The sequence below is a fragment of the Erinaceus europaeus genome, chromosome 11 (assembly GCF_950295315.1).
Source record: "Erinaceus europaeus chromosome 11, mEriEur2.1, whole genome shotgun sequence".
In the NCBI taxonomy this organism is placed as follows: Eukaryota; Metazoa; Chordata; class Mammalia; order Eulipotyphla; family Erinaceidae; genus Erinaceus; species Erinaceus europaeus.
In genome coordinates, this window is record NC_080172.1 from 5,922,050 (window position 1) to 5,942,271 (window position 20,222).

General features: G+C 46.4%; 1 protein-coding gene across 1 annotated transcript in view; it reads right to left on the reverse strand.

Moving 5' to 3' along the window:
- SERINC5 (serine incorporator 5) overlaps positions 1-19,923 on the reverse strand; it is a 112,891-nt gene extending 92,968 nt beyond the window's left edge. Inside the window, exon 1 of the mRNA XM_016186230.2 lies at positions 19,744-19,923. Coding sequence (XP_016041716.2) covers positions 19,744-19,770 — 27 coding nt within the window. The 5' untranslated portion in view covers positions 19,771-19,923. The remainder of the gene's footprint in view (positions 1-19,743) is intronic.
- Between the last annotated feature and the right edge of the window lie 299 nt (positions 19,924-20,222).

Sequence of the window (20,222 nt, forward strand, 5' to 3'; positions counted from 1 at the left end):
CAGGCTGATTTGACAGTTTAACTATATAATCTTGGCACCCACTTTTATGGGCAGGATCCTTTCTTTTTTCCCTCAGCTCTATTCACCTCAGAACACTTAAAAAAAAAAAAAGCTGCATGAACACATGCAAATTGTGGCTCAACAGACAACACAAATAAACTATGTCATATACTCACTAGCTGTCCAATCAAATTTGGAATCTCAATTTCTCATCTCAATACAAACCTGCGTTATACATGCTATTTCAAAATCCACTGCCTAAATACATAAGGGACCAGGACCACAGGCACCTGCAGGAACAGGGATAATGTCAAAATGAAAACAGTGCTGGAAAATACAATTATACAGTACGCTGAATTTCGCATGTGCAACTTTGCTAAAACAAGCTTTAGAAATCTAAGTTGAGGGAGTCGGGCAGTAGCGCAGTGGGTTAAGCACATGTGGCACAAAGCGCAGGGACCGGCATAAGGATCCCAGTTCGAGCCCCCAGCTCCCCACCTGCAGGGGAGTCGCTTCACAGGTGGTGAAGCAGGTCTGCAGGTGTCTGTCTTTCTCTCCCCCTCTCTGTCTTCCCCTCCTCTCTCCATTTCTCTCTGTCCTAGCAATGATAACATCAATAACAGTAGAAAAAAAAAAGGGGCAACAAAAGAGAAAATAAGTAAGTATATAAAAAAAAAGAAAGAAAGAAAGAAGTTGTAAGGGGGCCGGGTGGTGGCACACCTGGTTGAGCGCACATGTTACAGTGCACAAGGGACCCAGGTTCAAGTCTATGGCCCCCACCTGCAGGGAGGAAGCTTCACAAGTGGTAAAGCAGGTCTGCAGGTGTCTCTCTGTCTCTTTCCCTCCCTATCTCCCCCTTCTTCTTGATTTCTGGCTATCTCTATCAAATAAATAAAGATAATTAAAAATTTAAAAAAATAAACATAAGTTTTGAAACCAACATATGCTCGTGATCAATTCAAACAGCACAAATTATCAAATGTGAAGCAAATGCACCTGTTAGTCTCCTGCTTCCCCCATCCCGTTCTGACTGTACTGCACAAGATGCAGTTTTCTGGAACCTCAAACTCTCTCAGAAATCTTTAGTCATAAGCATCAACATACATGCGTATTTGCTTATTCAGTTTTAAAACAAAACACATGGATTCAGCATACACATACTATTCATTTCACCGTTGCTGAAACACACAGTTATAGCATTCTTTTTAATAATAGTGTTTTACTGTATGACATATGAGTAAATTAGTGTCCACTAGCAATAATTAAATTTTAAGTTAGTGTCCACTATCAATGAATAAAATGTTCAACATTTCCTTCTAATCTCCCCCAAAAAAGAAACCTGCCAGGTTTAAGAATTCAAATATATGCAACTGTGAATCTGAAATTCAACTCATTTAAATATTCCTCCAAAGATGAACAGATGCGACTGCAGAGGACTGGGGTTCTCTATCACCTTGACAACTCTGGGTATTGTACTTTCTAATTTTGCCAATATGTTTAGTGGAATTAAAAAATCTCTACTTTAAATTGGTTTCCTTTAATTATGAACAAGGCTAAGCATCTTCTCACATGTTTGCGGCCCATTTGCATTTCCCTCACACTATCTCTGACCCTGTCCACTTTTTCTATTTGCTGCTTTTCAGCTGATCTCTGTAAAGTAATGAATACTACAGATCTCTTCTCTACAATCACTATGGTATGGGACTTCAAAATTCAATGGACATATTTCCAGTTTTTATAGAGTCAAATTCATCTAGCTGAGTTTTTCTGGGAAGTCAAGACACTCTTTTGCATAGAAAGACATAGAAAAATCTGTCAGGACTTTCCCCACAATCCAACAGTTCTCTAGCACACCCAATACCCAAATGCCATGCCTTCCAATTATTTAAGGTCTGAGTGTTTCTGGACACAACGCTGTCACACACTCAACGTAGCTGACAGCCACTGAGAAACTACAACATGTGACCAGCTTTACCGCTAAGTCAACTCTGTTGCCATGATCTGGAACTGAACCACAAGTATCTGTGAGGTGTGCTGGTGCCTTTCTTTGATCGGAAAACTCCTGGCTTTGCTCACAGGACCTATTTTTTTTGTCACTGGTCTTAGGCCAGGAGCTGAGTAAGAAAGCATACTGCTGCGTGGCAGAGCCCACCCACCCGCAGTAGTTCAGGAATAGGCAAATGCAAATAGAACGAGTCTTCTTCTGCACTCTTCCCCCCTCCCCCGTTTTCTTTTTGCCACACCACAGCACGGGAAGAAAAAAAGTCACCTGTGCTGGACTTGAGCTTCCCAAAAAGATTCACCCCTCATGACAACCCTCTCCGCTCCCTCCCCCTGTCATAAGGAAATCATTTACTGCTTCATGCTTTCCAAAGCCTGCAGCCAGAAGCTGCCTCTGGGTAGAACCATCTTCACAGAGCAGCACATAGGTTAACATGCACTGAGAACGGCCTAGTACCACTTACTCCGCAACCTGCAACTTTCCCAAATTCCAGCCTCTGCTGAAGAAAGCACATCCTCAAAATCTGTCTCCCGTTCAGTCCTATGATTCACAGACAACAGACTTACTGGGAAAGGTTTGAACAATCTCACGGGTTTTTAAGAGAAGAAAGGAGTCACACACACACAAAAAATGTATCTGGCTTTATTACTGTGTGGGAATGTAGTGTGGAAAAAAAAAAGTGAGATTTAAAACGTAACACTGTATTTTAAAATCAACAACCATGGCCTAGAGAGAGAGAGAGCCACAGGTGTTTTTGTTTTGTTAATTTTTTTTATTATCTTTATTTATTGGATAGAGACAGCCAGAAATTGAGAGGGAAGGGGAGATAGAGAGTGAAAGAGAAACAGAGACACGTGCAGCCCTGCTTCACCACTTGCAAAGCTTTCCTTCTGCAGGTGGAGAGCAGAGGCTCAAACCTGGGTCCTTGAGCACTGTAACGTGTGCGCTCTACCAGGTGCACCACCATCCAGTCCCGAGCCAGAGGTTTTTACACAATGGACCTTCATATCTGAGGCTCTGTGATCCTAGGTTTGATCTCCAGCACCACCACAAATAGTATGTGGGCAAAAACAAATGAATATACATGAAATGATTTTAAAACAACAACAACAAAATCTTCTTATTAAGCTAAGAAAGAAAATCCCACAAGCTCTTTGCTAAAAGACTCTTGCAGTGTGGTCTTAGGAAAGCCCTGCTCTCTGACTCAGTGGTACTAAGGCATGCTAATCCCTTACAGATGCTTGAAATTCAGTCCCTTCCTGTCCGTAAGCCATAAGGCCATAAGCCAGAGGAGAATGGTGACCCAACAGGAGCGGCAGATAAGGTTCCCATCAGAAACCTCACCATCAGCAGTGAGATCTCCTCACGCCTTGAGCCAGCAAATACATCCTCAAATGGTTCTAACTTCATACGGCCTAGCCATGACCCTCAGAAGCTATCTAAGTGTGCTCAAAGTTCTAATATTTTGGCTTCCCACTGAAATTCCTCATCCTCAACAGACACAACCCCCCCCCTCCGTCTGCATGTCTTGGTTTCCGGCTCTTGATCTGAGTAGACACTTGGCATGCTTTCAGCCAGGTGGAGGAGGATCCACATAGCTGGGGTCCTCTAAGGCCCTGCTGTCAGTGCCTAAGTGACCCCTGTGACTCTATCTTCTCGCTTCTATACAAAAACCACTCTTTCCTTTCTGAGACCTCTATGAGCAAGTCTTTCCAGCTTTGGGAAGCAAGCCACAGAGAGGGGAATGAAACCAGAGCTCTGAAAAATGAAGTGGAGGGAGTCAGGCGGTAGCGCAGCAGGTTAAGCGCATGTGGCGCCAAGCGCAAGGACCAGCACACCGGTTCGAGGCCCGGCTCCCCACCTGCAGGGGGGTCGCTTCACAGGCGGTGAAGCAGGTCTGCTGGTGTCTTTCTCTCCCCCTGTCTTCCCTCCTCTCTCCATTTCTCTCTGTCCTAGCCAACAACGACGACAACAATAACAACAACAATAATAACTACAACAATAAAACAACAAGGACAACAAAAAGGAATACATAAATAAATAAATATTTAAAAAGTGAAGTGGAGCTGCTTCTGAAGATAGGAAATGCCTGTCTCTAGAGTTGTTTACTGATTATAAGAAATGGGGAGTTGGGCGGTAGCGCAGCGGGCTAAGCACACGTGGCGCCAAGCACAAGCACCAGCATACAGATCCCAGTTCGAGCCCCCGGCTCCCCACCTGCAGGGGAGTCGCTTCACAGGCTGTGAAGCAGGTCTGCAGGTGTCTGTCTTTCTCTCCCCCCTCTGTCTTCCCCTCCTCTCTCCATTTCTCTCTGTCCAATCCAACAACAATGACATCAGTAAGAGCAATAATAACTACAACAACGATAAAACAACAAGGGCAACAAAAGGGGAAGAAAAAAGAAAAAGAAACGTGACCACAATGCAGGAGAAGGAGGAACAACAGAAGACCCTTCCTGCTCGGCACCAACTTTCTGGGAACTGATCCAAAGGGAGGCAGCTTCTCTCCCTAGCACACAGGCCGAGCGTGAACTGGCCCAGGCCTTCCTGAACGCGAACGGGCAGCAATCTTCAGGGCTTACTCCCCCTCTAGGACATTCTAGCACACCGGCTCTAGAAGCCATTTTGTTCTAGTAGCATTGATTCTGAAGCGGTTCAGAGCATGTCAGCCCAAAACATGCCACTCCGACATATTATTTTGAATTAAGGCCCCCTGAGAAATGGTAATATTTCCCTCCCTTAAGTCCCCTTCTGCCTCAAATGCTTGGAGTGAATGAACTAAAGCATCTGCAACTTGGGGATGGGAAATGTTTTTCTGCCACCACCAGCACCAGTTCCAAAGTAGCTCAGTCTGGAACTGCTCCTCCTCCTCCTTCCCCTTAGAAGCTTGTTGAGATCCTCCCACCCCAAAATCAACCCCAAAGTACATGTCCCTAGAGCCCTCCACCTCCCACTACGGCTCACCCTCCACTGCCACAGGGCTAAGAAGTTAATAACCCTTCCTCCCAGGCTCCAGGTTCACACACTTCAGTGCAAGAGCTTTTGATCCCCAGAAACCAAGGCTGTCCAAAGCCCCAGGATTCTGGGTCTTCCTCTTATAAAACAACAAACAGTTCAGGAGAGACAGCATAATGGTTATGCGAATAGACCTTCGTGCCTGAGTCTCCAGAGCTCAACAGTGCCCTGGTTAAAAATAATAAATAAATAATAAAGAAAGAAATGTGCCAGTTCTCCAGCCTCCCCACTATCCCCCTGCCCCTTTAGCCTCAGGCAGGCTATACCCTCAACTTTCTGTTCCTTGTTTGCGACTGAGAAGGTCTACTTTTGGGACTAGGACAGTGAGTGGTGCACATAGTACTAAGTGCAAGGATCCAGGTTCGAGCCCCCAACTCTCCACCTGCAGGAGGAACACTTCACAAGCAGTGAAGCAGGTTTGCAAATGTCTCTCTATCTCTCGCCTCCTATTTCTCTGTCTCTATCCAATAAAATGGGGGGGAAATGGTTGTCAGGAGCAGTGGGTTCATAGTGAAGGCACTGAGCTACAGCAATAACCCTGAAGACGAAATAATAATAATAATAATAATGACAATAATAGGTCTACTTTTATATGGTTTGGTGCCATGGAGATGGTTCTGCAGACAGAAGGCAGGATTCACATGTATGAGATTCCCAAACAGGCCAGCATCAGTGCTCTGGTCACACTGTCTCAATAAATAAATAAATCTTCAGAAACAATAAATAACTTTTTTTTTAATTTTTAGTCTTTATTTTAAATAGAGACAGAGAGAAATTGTGAGGGAAGGGGATATAGACAGGGAGAGAGACGCCTGCAGCCCTGCTTCATCACTCCTGAAGCTTCCCGGTGCAGGTGGGGACCAGGGGCTTGAACCCAGGTCCTCCAGCACTGTAATGTGAGCACTCAACCAGGTGCGCCACCGCTCGGCTCCCCAATAACATAACTTCTGTGAACTAATGTCTCCACTGTTAAGTCTTTCATTTCTCCTTCGACATCTATTGTTTGTTTTGAGATTGAAAGGTTACTCTGAGAAGCTGAGAACTGGTCTGGACCTTCGACCCTTCGAGAAGTGTCTCAGATACACACAAGACACAACTGTGCAACTGAAAGGCTTCCTGGAACCCCCCCCCCAAGCCCATTCCTGGGGGCCCAGTTCTCCACTTTGCTCACTGCTTGTGCTCATTCACTCCAGGGTGTGTGTGTGTTGGGGGGGAGAGAGAGAGAGAGAGAGAGAGCGCTGGGGGGGCGGGGGATATCTCCCTTAATGGCTCAGGGCTCTTTTTCTCCATTCTCAAGTCTTAAGGTCCCACGTGGAGTTGCACAAACCTCAGTCTGGTTCTGCAAATAAACTGCCCTGGGAGACATTTTATACTCAAGGAAATCAATTCACTAGCTGCTTTCTAACCATGAAAGTCAGACTAGTTACTGCCTTTGAAGCTTATTATTCTAGCTACCCGATGAATATGTATCCACTGACACACTGCTTCTGGGGTTGTTGGTTTTACAGACAAAGTAAGTCAACAATGTCCTAGGGTCCTTCGGAGTCCTGCTACCCAAGCTTAAGAAAATTCATATTGATGAAGAATCCTATTACAGTGAACAATTTCATTACTATGGTTACAAAATACTGTCATTGTTTCTGAGAATGTCACTGGAGGATTTCAATGAGCACAGAGTAAGAAACAAAAGACTGAATTCTTCCTCGGTTTTGGCAAGGCACACGTGCCAAAGATAAGAGAGACTCAGCCTTCTGTCACGTTACTGAGATACAACTTGAGAACAAAAAAAACTGAAAAATAAATCCCATAGAGAGACCCTGTGGACTTTGTTTCAAATTGCAGATGGGCAGTTTATAAGAAAAAAGACACCTGAGCAAACAGAAGTCTGACATTTCTCTCTCTTCTCTAACTTATCTTTGTAGGAATAACATTCAAGGAGTTTTGTGGACATCTTTTTCATCTTTTTTTTTTGACTAGGCAGATTCCATGAGGAGAGAAAAACTGGTCTCATCATTCCATACAGTAACCTTCAAAGCCACAGACTGTTTCAAAATTTATTCTGTGATAAAAACCCACTCTAACTTTTTCCACAACAGCTGCTTCCCTTAAACATCAACTTAACTTTCATCTTACAAGGCAAAGTAAATCCTGTTTCCTTTTAAATTCAAACAGATGTTTTATGTAATCAAACCAATCTATTATTTGGATTTCTTACACGCATACTGTACTGACTCCCAGATTATGCTCTGAAATCCTTTAAAATATCATTCATAGAAAAGCAGGAGACAAGCAGATAAACCCATTGAAAGGGGTTCAAAATACACTTTTAACTAGGGCTACAAAGGTCCACGTCAAAGAATCTAATTGCTAGGAGCAAACAGTGGTTTTGATAAGCAACTTGAAAGGTACTGCATCCAATCTCAACCCCACATTCACCTAACAGCAATGCTATGGAATGAAGAGTCACCTACAAGGCTGCTTGACTCACAGGATTCAAGGGCCCAGGAGGTAGTTCACCTGGAAGAGAGTACAGGTCACTAAGATCGAGGATCTGAGTTCAAGACCCCCACCCACCTTACCGGAGGGGCAGTTTCACAAGTGGTGGAGAAGAGCTACAGTGACTCCATATCTCTCTGTCTCTCACCCTCTCTCTCAAAAGGAAAGGCAAAATGTGATTTCTGGGAGTGGTGAAGTCATGTAGGCAATCAAGTTTATAAATAACTCTGGTGGCAATAAAAAAGAAAGAGAAGAAAACAAAAGGAAGTTACCGGGTGTTTATTTAAAAATACTGAAAACAATTTAGTCAAAGGGTACCATGAATCTGTGCCCAGTGACTAATTCTGCAGACACACCAGCTCCTCTGAGGCTTTCCACACTGAAGTCAAATAATCACAGATGAACTTGCCCATAACATGCAAGCAGCAGATCCCACAATCACAAGCAGCTTTCTTAGGCTTTTTCTTTTTAAGACTTTGTTTATTAAAGAGAAATATAGGAGGAGAGAGAGAAAGAACCAAACATCACTCTGGTACATGTGCAGCCAGAGACTGAACTCAGGACCTCATGCTTGAGAGTCCAGGGCTAAAAGAGGTGGTCCAGGACCATGCTTGAGGTCCTGAGTTCAATCCCTGGTTGCACATGTACCAGAGTGATGTTTGGTTCTCAGCTAGCTCTTTTTTTTATTTTAATTTATTTTATCATATTTATTATATTTATTATATTTATTTATTTATTTATTGGATAGAGACAGCCAGAAATAGAGAAGAAAGGAGGAAATAGAGAGGAGAGAAAGAGATAGCGATAGCCCTGCTTCACCAATCAGTTTTCCCCCTGCAGGTGGGGCCTGGGGGCTTGAACCCCAGTCACTGCACACTGTAACATGGACATTCAACCAGGTGCACCACCACCCAGCCCCTCCAAATTTTTTTAAGTATATATTATTTTATTTTATTTTTATTTCTTTATTGGGGGATTAATGGTTTACAGTCGACAGTAAAATACAATAGTTTGTACAGGCATAACATTTCCCAGTTTTCCACATAACAATTCATCCCCCACTAAGTCCTCCTCAACTAACTTTTTTTTTTAACTGCTGCCAGCAAGGAGTATTCCCGGGGCTGCCCTACAAATCTACCACTCTCAAAGGCCAACTTTTCTTCTCCTTTTTTTTTTTTAATATTTGTTAATTTATTTTTGATAGGACAGAGAGGTGGAGAAGGGGGAGATAAGGAGGCAGAAAGAGAGACACCTGCAGCACTGCTTCAGGACTTGTGAAACTCCCCCCTGCAGGTGAGGATGGGAGTGCTTCAGCCAACAAGTGACCTGTGCACACCCATTATTCCTGGACACGCTCTCAAGTCTGCAGCGAGGGCTGTCGCTACATCTAACTCCGGAACCTGGATTTTCTTTGGTCCGCACAGTGATGGAAACTCTTAAGAAGTAGAGCCGGTAGTTCCTCCACCCAAGGCCCTTGCATTTGCCTAAACTTTTAACAAGGCAGATAGCAGCAGCCTAAGGCTACATTCCTGAGATGAGCTCCCGGCTTGTTGAATTCTTATCTGAATAAACCCAGAACTGTGAAAAGAAATTTACTGTTTATTCTAGACAGCAGGAATGTGATAAACCCTGCTCCCATCTCTTGAAGGCTTCACTAAAAAGGATTTAACAACTGTGACTCTTTGCTCTGTCTCTAGACCTCTCTATCGCCTCTGTCCCTCTCAATTTCTGGCTATCTCTATCCAATAAATAAATAAATATGCATATATAAGAATGTTTAATATATATATATATATATACATATGTATATATTTCCTGTAACATTGGAGTTTCTTCCTCAAGGACTCAAACACTTTCCTTTTGAAATGCAATCTTCAGGAAGGAAAGGGCCCAGTTCTGTGGAAAGGCAGAATCTTTATTTGAAGTTGGCTGACCCATCTGGCCTAACCCCATGGACAGTGACCAACCTTTTGTCACTTTTCATTTCCCTGATTCTACCGGGACCCCATTCTCTCCCCAACCTCCACCATTCTTCTCTTAAACACCCACTCAGCTCCTAGAAAATCAGAATGAGGTGGGCCGGGTAGTGGTGCACTTGGTTGAGTGCACGTTATAGTGTGCAAGGACCTGGGTTCAAGCCCCACCTGCCGGGAGGAATCTTTGCAAGTGGTGAAGCAGTACTGCAGGTTTCTCTCTGTCTCTCACCCTCTCTATCTCCCCCTTCTCTCTCAATTTCTGGCTGTTTTTATCCAGTAAGTAAATAGTAAGATTAGAAAGAAAGAAAGAAAAAGAAAACTAGAATGAGACTAAGTTTCTCCCCATGCTCTCAGTGATTACTGAATATGATCTGTTTTCGGGAGTCGGGCGGTAGCGCAGCAGGTTAAGGGCACTTGGCGCAAAGCGCAGGGACCGGAGTAAGGACCGGTTCGAGCCCCCGGCTCCCCACCTGCAGAGGAGTCGCTTCACAGGCGGTGAAGCAGGTCTGCAGGTGTCTGTCTTTCTCTCCCCCTCTCTGTCTTCCCCTCCTCTCTCCATGTCTCTCTGTCCTATCCAACAACGAGGACATCAACAACAACAACAATAAAACAACAAGGACAACAACAAGGAAAAATAAATATTAAAAAAAATCTGTTTTCACAGCTTTAATGCCTGGCTTTAGCTTTGACAATAGTCTCTGGGGGCCACTGTTAATTCTACCAGACATGAGAAATGGGCCATCCATGTAGGAAAAAAGAATGTGATATGGCTGGACATACCTTGGACTGGGTATTTATGTCCTCACAAGAAAGCACTATTTATAAAGACAGAGTGGCTCTTCACCCCGAGCACGGCGAGGTGGGCTTAAGCCTGCCATGTGGTCCTACTAATCTCGCAGTTTGCTTGAGTCCAGCCTCCCAGAATTCTGTGTCAGCTGCTTGTCAGCGCACAACGAAGGATGAAGAGCTGAAACTTCAGAAAGTCAAGAGCTGCACGGCTGTCCCTGGGCAGAATGTGGCCCGAGATTTGATTTCCTCCACATTGTGAGTTATGAGGAAGCAGTTCACCCTCAGGTAGAGGTAGACAGCATAATGGTTATGCAAAGAGATTCTTCATGCTTAATGCTCCAAAGTCCCAGGTTCAATCCCCTCCTCACCACAAGCCAGAGCTGAGCAGTGCTCTGGTCTTTAAAAAAAAAAAAGTTGGGGCCGGGTGATGGCACACTTGGTTGAGCGTACACTTTACAGTGCGCAAGGACCCGGGTTCAAGCCCCCAGCCCCCACCTGCAGGGGGAAAGCTTCACAAGTGGTGAAGCAGGGCTACACGTGTCTGTCTGTCTGTCTCTCTCTCTTTCTCTCTCTCTCTCTCAATATCCCCCTTCCTCTCAGTTTCTGGCTGTCTCTATCCAATAAATAAATAAAGATAGTTAAAAAAAAAAAAGTTAACCCTCACCTGCCCATAAGCAAGTACCAATATCTACCCAAAAAAAAAGCTACTAGCTGTCTATTCAAAACTGCCTTAGGTCAGCTACACGCACAGATACTCACTACTCATAGTAAGAGGCTAGCAGCCTGTCAGGGGCTCCCACTCTAGGCAGGTGGAACAAAAGTCAAGGTCCGGCCCCACTGCTGTGAAACATGAATCCACTTAATGTCTAACTCTGCTCTGTCAGCTCACCTGCAACTGGAGACCAGTTAGAACGGGACCTAACCCAGGGGGGCTGGGAGATGACTCACCTAGTAGAATACACACTCACATACTCTGCCATTCTCAAAGACCCAGGTTCAAGCCCCAACCACATTAATGAAAGCCCCTGGATTTGGGGTTGGGGAGGGAGTTTCATAAGTGCTGGGGCAGTGCTGTGGTGTCTCTCCTTCTCTCTTCTCATTTTCTTTAAAAAAAAAAAGAAGAGCAGGGGGTCGGACGGTAGCGCAGTAGGTTAAGCGCACATGGTGCTAAGCGCAAAGTGTAAGGACCAGCACAAGGACATTGGTTCGATCCCCCCTCCCTACCTGCAGGGGGTTGCTTCACAGGCGGTGAAGCAGGTCTGCAGGTGTCTGTCCTTCTCCTCCCCTCTTTGTCTTCCCTTCCTCTCTCCATTTCTCTCTGTCCTTTCCAACAATAATGACAACCATAATAATAAGCACAATAACAATAAAACAACAAGGGCAACAAAAAAGAAAAAAAATAGCCTCCAGGAGCATTGGATTCGTGGTGCTGGCACTGAGCCCCACCAATAACCCTGGAGGCAAAAAGAAAAAGAGCAGAAGGACGGGGAGGAGCAAGAGGAGAAGGAGCCGGCCAGGACTGGCGGAAGCAGGCAGATAGGAATCCTCAATGGTAAATAACCCTGGCGGCAGGGTTATCACTGCCAGGTGGGGGTGGATAGCATAATGGTTATGCAAAGAGACTCTCAAGCCTGAGGCTCCAGAGTCCCAGGTACAATCTCTTGCACCACCATCAGCCAGAGCTGAGCAGTGCTCTGGTAAATATATATATATTATATATATATATATATATACATATACATATTTAAACATATATTGCCTACCTCATAAGGTCATTCAAAAAAATGAATAATTAATATGACCTAGGTTAAAAATATGCAACACCGCTAAGCGCAAGGACCAGCGTAAGGATCCCAGTTCGAGCCCCCGGCTCCCCACCTGCAGGGGAGTCGCTTCACAGGCGGTGAAGCAGGTCTGCAGGTGTCTGTATTTCTCTCCTCATCTCTGTCTTCCCCATCTCTCTCCATTTCTCTCTGTCCTATCTAACAAGGACGACATCAATAACAACAGTAAAAAAACAAGGGCAACAAAAGGGAAAATAAATACATAAATATGCAGCACTCTATCAGCCTGGAATAAATTCCACTATTATTATTATACTTACACTTGCTGGGTGAGCCCCTACCAAGCCTTATTCTCATACTACCTTAGAAGGATTGCCTGGATTTTTTTTTATTATCTTTATTTATTTATTGGATAAAGACAGCCAGAAATTGAGAGGAAGAGGGGGAGATAGAGAGAGGCAGAGAGACAGACAAAACGCCTGCAGCCCTGTTTCACCACTAGTAAAGCCTTCCCTTTGCAGGTAGGGACTGGGGGCTCGAACCTGGGTCCTTGTGCACTGTAACATGTGCCCTCAACCAGTTGCGCCACCACCTAGCCCCAGACTGTCTGGATTTCTCAACCACACATTTCACCTCTGTAGCTAAAGTCATTTTTTATATACACTTGCTCCTCTCATAGTTCCAGACCCCAACTAGCCCAGAAGTTGCAGGAAAGCAAGGAAGCTATTTTGTTGTTGCTGTTGTTGGATAGGACAGAGAGAAACTGAGAGAGGAGGGGAAGACAGAGGGGGAGGGAGAAAGATAGGCACCTGCCGGCCTGCTTCACCGCTTGTGAAGCCACCCCCCTGCAGGTGGGGATCCTTGTGCACTACCGCCCGGCCCCCTGCAAGGAAGCTCTCTGCTCTGTTCCTTAGTTCCTCCCAGATACCATTCTGCAGGGCTGAGGACCCAGAAAGCATTGCGTGACAGAACTCTGCTGTGATCTTGGCTTCCACAGCATCCATCAGCCAACAGCCCAAAGAAAAAACCTAGTTATATGATTTCAGAATCAGCACACAAACAAAATCAAATGATCTGGAAGCCGTCAGGTGGAGAGGGCAGCTAATAAACAAGAGTTCTGCAGGCAGGTCCCTGAAGCTGAGTCCAACTACAGACTAGTTTTTAGAGTTTCTATGTCTGTTGTCAGACGCAGGCCTCGTAATAAGCCCAGGAAGTATTAGCAGACCCATTCAGCCGGTGAAGAGAACTGAGGTAACAGGAAGCATGAACGTGCACAGTCACACCGGCCCTCACTGAGCAGACTTCTCAGCTCAAGTCCGCAGCCCAGGCTCACTTCTGGGTGACATACTGTCCCTGATGCTCTGGAATCAAGAAGCCCTCAAACTTTTTACCTACAACCTCAACGGTTTTCCTCTTTCAATATTCAACCAATGACTCACCATCTCCATTTAATGTATGATATGCATCTCGGGAGCCAGCTCACCCAGCAGAGTGTCCACTTTGCCCTTTGTGAGGACTGGGTTCAAGCACCCGGCCACCACATGGGTCACCCATAGAGGGCAAGTGTCAGGAGTGGTGGAGCAGGGCTGCGATGTTTGCCCCTCCTCCTGTCTCTTTCCTTCTCTGTTCCTCTCCCTCTCTAGCTTTAGTCAAAGAAAAAGAGGGGCCTGTGGTGGCACAGCAAGCAGAGGGCCCATGTTCCCGGGTTCAAGTCTCTGATATGCCCACCTGCAGGGAGGAGGTCTCACAAGGAGTGCTGCAGATGTCTGTCTCTCTGTCTTTCTGCCTCTCTATTTCTGTCTCTACCATAAAAGAAAGAACAGGGGAAGGGGGGAGTCGGGCGGTAGCGCAGCGGGTTAAGCGCAGGTCGCGCAAAGCGCCAAGGACTGGTGAAGGATCCCGGTTCGAGCCCCCCCGCTCCCCACCTGCAGGGGAGTCGCTTCACAGGTGGTGAAGCCAATCTGCAGGTGTCTGTCTTTCTCTCCCTCTCTCTGTCTTCCCCTCCTCTCTCCATTTCTCTCTGTCCTAGCCAACAATGATGACATCAATAACAACAATAATAATAACTACAACAACAATGAAAAACAAGGGCAACAAAAGGGAAAATAAATAAATAAATATTTAATAATAAAAAAAGAACAGGGGGGAGGGGAACTGAGAATGGTGGAGTTGTAGTTCAGGCACAGAATCCTAGTAATAACCCCGGTGCCAAAAAAAAAAAAAGAAAGAAAGAAAGAAAGGGAAAAGGAAGAGAAAGTGCATCAGAAACAGAAGAGTAGTGTAAGTGTAGATTCCCAGCGATCTAATCCTGATGACAAATAATCATAACCATAATCATATACAGACATCTCAAACGTAAAATGTTCTCAAAAGAGAATGACAGTCTTTCTCTACCAAGTGCCCTCCCCCCTACCAGCCTATCTCAACTCAATAAGAGGCATCCTCCAGTCGCCAAGGCCAAACACCCGCTCTCTCTACAGCAGTGCCTGCACACACAGGGAGGCAGTGCAGAACAGCTTGGTTTGCTCGGCCTCTCTCTAGGCTGGTCCCTGACACAATCTAGCCTGCGCAGAACCCCAAGGGACTTTTCAAATGACTTCTTGACATATTTTGGATATTCCATGACTTGCGAATCTTCTGCAGGATGGATTTTCATCTTGTTGATGGCTTCTCTTTTAAAGCATAGAGGTGTTTTTTTAGATTTATTTTGTTTTGAGTTAGATGACGTAGTCCCACTTTTAGTCAAATCAAAAAAAGAAAAAAAAAACTTTGCTAAAGGCTGGGGAGACAGCATATTGGTTATGCAAAACACTTGCATGCCTGAGGCTCTGAGGTCTCAGTTCCAATTTGAAGCACCGCTGCAAGTGAGCCCAAGAAAAATAAATAAATAAATATATATATATGATATATATATATATATATATATCATTGCTGAATCAACGTCATGGAACCTCCCCACTGTTTTCTTCTAATGGCTCAAACTTGCTGGTCTCTCTCTCTCTCTCTCTCTCTGATGGCAGCCGTTCTTTTTTTTTTTTAAGGATATCTTTATTTAATTTTTTACTTACTTACTTTATTATTTATTATTGGATAGAGACAGAAATTGAGATGGGGGAGATAGAAAGGGAAAGAGACAGAGAGACACCTACACCCCTGCTTCACCACTCACAAAGCTTTTCCCCCTGTAGGTGGGGGATCAGGGACTTGAACCCCCGAGTCCTTCCACACTGTAACATGTGTGCACATAACCAGGTATGCCAACACTTGGCCCCATAGCTGTTCAATTTCTATTATGCCATTTGCTGAAAAGACTATCCTTTTCCTGTAGGATAGTCTTGACCCATCAATGTTTTAAAAAAGTGTTTGTAAGAAGTAATCTAAGTGTAACTCAGCATAGCACTCTCATGCTCAGAATCTTCCAGCAACTTCTTGCTGCAACCAGAGCAAAATCCCAGCCTCACCAGAGACTGACAGTTGCTCTGACCTCACCTCCCTGATCTCTGACACTCCAGCCACCCTGACTCCCTTCTGTTCCTTTAACTCCCTAGAGGGCTCCTTAACCCCAGCCCTGACAAGGGTGGCTCTCCTCATTCATCACCCTCAGTTCCAGAAGTCTTTCCACAGACAGGCTTTCCCAGCTCCCTACCCAAGGCTACTTTGCCACCCTGCCTTGTGAACAGTGCCCGGGCTCCTTACAGTTTCACTGTCCGCATATTTACGGTAGGTTCCTCAACTCCCCCCAACTGAGATCACAGGTGCTGCTATCTGACTCACTGCCACACCTCAGTTCCTGACAGAGCAGGCGCCATGATTATCATGATAGAATAAGGAATGACTGTGGGGGGGGGGGGCACCCGGTTGAGAGCACATGCTACAATGCACAAGGACCCAGGTTCTAGTCCCAGATCCCTCACCTGCAGAGGGAAAACTTTGCAGGTTGGTGAAGCAGTGTTGCAGGTGTCTCTCTGTCTCCCCTCCCCCTCTCAATTCCTGACTATCTCTATCCAATTAATAAAGCTTTAAAAAAAACTTTTAAAAATAAATAATAAATAATAATTAAAAAGAAACACACACACACATATATATATATACATATACATATATGTTGTTTTCATCCCTCCTGTAGCGGTCCCAGAAGTAAAAATGCCATTTAAATAAAGGGGGGCATGGGGGTAGTGTCGCAGAACTAAGCCTTTAACCTGTGAGGTACTAAATCCAGGGGATAATTATCAGAATTGACATGAACACCTGGGTATCAACGATGATATCTGGAGAGAACTGAAAAGTGGTTTGGGGGAGGGTGGGGGAGAGGGGCAGGGCATCCATGCACCTCCGCTCACAAATGCTGTGAATAAAACGCTTAAGAGAGCCCAGATGTAAACGCCTGGTCCCCACCTTCAGGGGGAAAGCTTCCTAATCAGTGAAGCAGGGCTACAGGTATCTCTCCCCTCCCCTCTCAATTTCTATTTGGACTAGCAAATTAAATAAATAAATAAATAAATAAATAAATACAATTAAAAAAAAAAAAAGCTCAGGGATGCTCCAACAATGAGACTGGCAGATTCACGGGCAGTTTCTCACAGTGCCGTGAGCTGTTACCTGAACAGCCGAAGAGCCCGACCCGAATGAAATCACAGTGAGCTCACCACCCCAGGGCCCACAGTGTGAGACCCACCACAGCGATGATGCCTGAAGCGGTCCTGAAAAAAGCAGAAGTCAGTCAACCCTCCCGTGATGACTACCCAGGATTTGGTTCTTTCCTCAATCCTGGGAGGGGGATTTTAGAAACAAGTCATCAATTCCTGCCAAAATATCAACCACTTCAATACTTCTACAAGAACAGGAGAGGACTAGTAGCAGTTTTCAGAGCCCTGAGGGAAAAAAAAAAAAGTCACTTGGGAGTCCCAGAAATGTCTCATGGGGCTTTTGAGGAAGTAGAGGACAGTCACCCCTCAATCAATATATGTAGTCGCTGTATGGTTAAAGATGCAGTTCCACCAAACTGGAAAACCTCAAAGTGACAACAAAATGCTTGGATTTTTTTTTTTCCTGGTTTTTGTTTTTGCCTCCAAGGTCATCACTGGGGCTCAGTGCAGGCATTAAGAATCCAGTGCTTGGTGGCCGGGCGGTAGCGCAGCGGGTTAAGCGCACATGGCACAAAGCACAAAGCGCAAGGACCAGCAGAAGAATCCCAGTTCGAGCCCCCGGCTCCCCACCTGCAGGGGAGTCGCTTCACAGGCGGTGAAGCAGGTCTGCAGGTGTCCGTCTTTCTCTCCCCCTCTCTGTCTTCCCCTCCTCTCTCCATTTCTCGCTGTCCTATCCCAACAACAACAACAGTGATAACAACAATAATAGTAACAACAACAGCGATAAACAGCAAGGGCAACAAGAGGGAAAAAATAGCCTCCAGGAGCAGAGAATTTGTAGTGCAGGCACCACTCCAGTGATAATCCTGGAGGCAAAAAAAAAAAAAAAAAGAATCCAGTGCTCTTGGCAGACATTTTTTTCCATTTTATTGGACAAGACAGAGAAAAGTTAAGAGAGGAGGGGAAGTAGAGAGAGAGAATGAATGACTGAGACCTGCAGACCAGCTTCACCACTGGTGAAGCATCACTTCTGAAGGTGGGGAGTGGGGTTTGAACCCAGATTCCTGTATGGGTCCTTGCTCTTAGTACTACATGTGCTTAACCAGGTACACCACCACCTGCCCCCAACAACAAAATATTCGCAAAATGTTTTTTAGAGCCTCAGACTGTTCAGAAAATTGCCTTTACAGGCTCGCAGTGGCTTGGGAGCCCTGGTGAAGTGTAAGTGCTCTCATTTTTTTCTCTTTCTCCCCCTCTTATCTGATTCAAGGCAAGTATTGTATCTCAAGTCAAGAACCTCAATTTCGGGCAGTAGAGCAATGGGTTAAGCGCACGTGGTGTAAAGCGCAAAGACCAGCCTAAGGATCCCGGTTGGAGCCCCGGGCTCCCCACCTGCAGGGGAGTCGCTTCACAGGCGGTGAAGCAGGTCTGCAGGTGTCTGTCTTTCTCTCCCCCTCTCTGTCTTCCCCTCCTCTCTCCATTTCCCTTTGTCCTATCCAACAATGACATCAATAACAACAACAAAAACAAGTGCAACAAAAAGGAAAATACATAAACATAATTTAAAAAATTAAAAAAAGAGCCCCAATTTCTTCACCTCTGAAAAGGCCAGCTTGAACGCATGCCAAGTACAGAATTAGATCTCAAAAAATCAAGTGATCACCATAGCCACTCAAGGGGAGAGATAATCTACCACTGTCACTGGGTAATTACAGACACCCAGAGATAACCCCGGCCTCTGGTCAGGCTTCTTGTCATAGGGCTTGAATGAATTAGGAAGAAAGCAAAGAGCTGCACCAGAATGAATCTAGAGTATGACTCATTCATGAAAGCACAGTAGAAACTCCCAAACAAAAATGCTGATGATCAACATGGAAATGGAGAAGGGTATCCGCCGTCTGTAGACTCAACCCATTTTGTTTTTCCCTAACTCGGTAGGAAGGGCTGAACTGACTCTGAAAGGGTTAAACGCCGCCTAACCCTGCCCCCAGTGCACATGGGTCTGACTGGAGACACCTATATGTGAGAGGACACACTTGATAAGGTATCTTGAGTTTTGACGGGAGAGAAATAGAAAACAGGTCCCTGCATCTCCCTTGGGCATGTAAGGACTGGAAGACTCACACTCTAACCACGTTCCTGTTTAGCCAGGGGCTGGATATCCTGATATTCAGGGCTGAGCCTTCCCAGCGCCCACATTTGAACACCATAGTTTGGAAACCCGATTTCGAGACCTCCTGGAAGATACAAAGTCAACACTGTAGCCTGAAGAGCTAAACCACCTCACCAAAGAGTCCTGGAGTCACCCCACAGCCCTGCCCCACTAGGGAAAGGCAGAAACAGGCTGGAGGTGTGGATCCACCTGCCAACACCCACGTCCAGTGGAGAGGCAATGACAGAAGCCAGACCTTCCACTTTCTACACCCCAGAAAGAATCCTGGTCCATACTCCCTGAGGGATAAAGAATAGAGAAGTTTGCAATGGAGAGGAATGGGACACGGAACTCTGGTGGTGGAACTATGTTATATTACAGTCTTGTTGATCATTATGGTCATTAATCATAACTTTTAAAAAGTAAATTAAAACATTTAAAAAAAGAGATACCAAGCCTGCGCGGACAATGAGAGCCGACTTTTGTTCGGGGAATGAGAGACGAGACATTGGCCAAACCCAAACGTGTCGGTGTGTTCAGGGATCAGGCAGAATCGGGGACTCTCCAGGGCTCGGCAGGGCGCTGGGTGCGCGGGGGAGAGACGAGCGTGGGCTGCCGTGCCAGCCTTCCCGGAGCCCTGCCCGCCCCGCCCCGAGCGCCGTGCCCAAGGCTGGACGACCTCTCTCGGGGTAGCCTGCCTGGGCTGCTCCCCAAGTCTCCTCCCTGCCGCCCGCAGCTCAGGGTGTCCACCCCCACCCCCACCCCCGACCCCCCGACAGCTGAGCGCCGCGCTCCGGCCCGGGCCCCGACACCCTAAACCTGGCCACCTTGGAGCGCGCATCTGGGGCGCGCACGGGAAAGGGGGCTGGGGGGGCTGGCACCTGGGCGCTCCCCGACACACACGCACACACCGCCGCCTGCAGCTGGGGGTCCACCCCACTCACCTGGCCCGCACAGCACTGCGCTGACATCGCGGCGATCGCGGGCCCCAGCGCACCTCTCCGCACCGCGCAGCGCGCAGCCCGAGGCCCCGCGGCCCCGCAGACAAACAAGCACCGCCAAGCCCCGCCCCGGGCCCGCAGGAGCCGCCCTCCGCGCCCGCCCCCTCGAGCTGCCGAGCCGGCTGGGGCGAGCTCGCACTTCCGCTGGCGTCAGGCGGCCGGGCGGCGGCGCTGGGCCGCCCCCTCCTTCCCCGCAGCTGCCCGGCCGCCTCCCCCGCGCCGCCCGAGCCCGACCCGCGCCGCCCGGGGCGCAGAGGCTGCAGACGGGGGTCTCCACTGAATCGCTCTTCCTGAAATCTCACTTTCTTTTTCGATTCTTAAAAATGATCCTTATTCTATTTAATAGGACCGAAAGAGATTGGAAAGGGGGATGGAGAAGGAGGTTTAGTTCTTTATTGGATAGGACTGGGAGAAATTGGAAG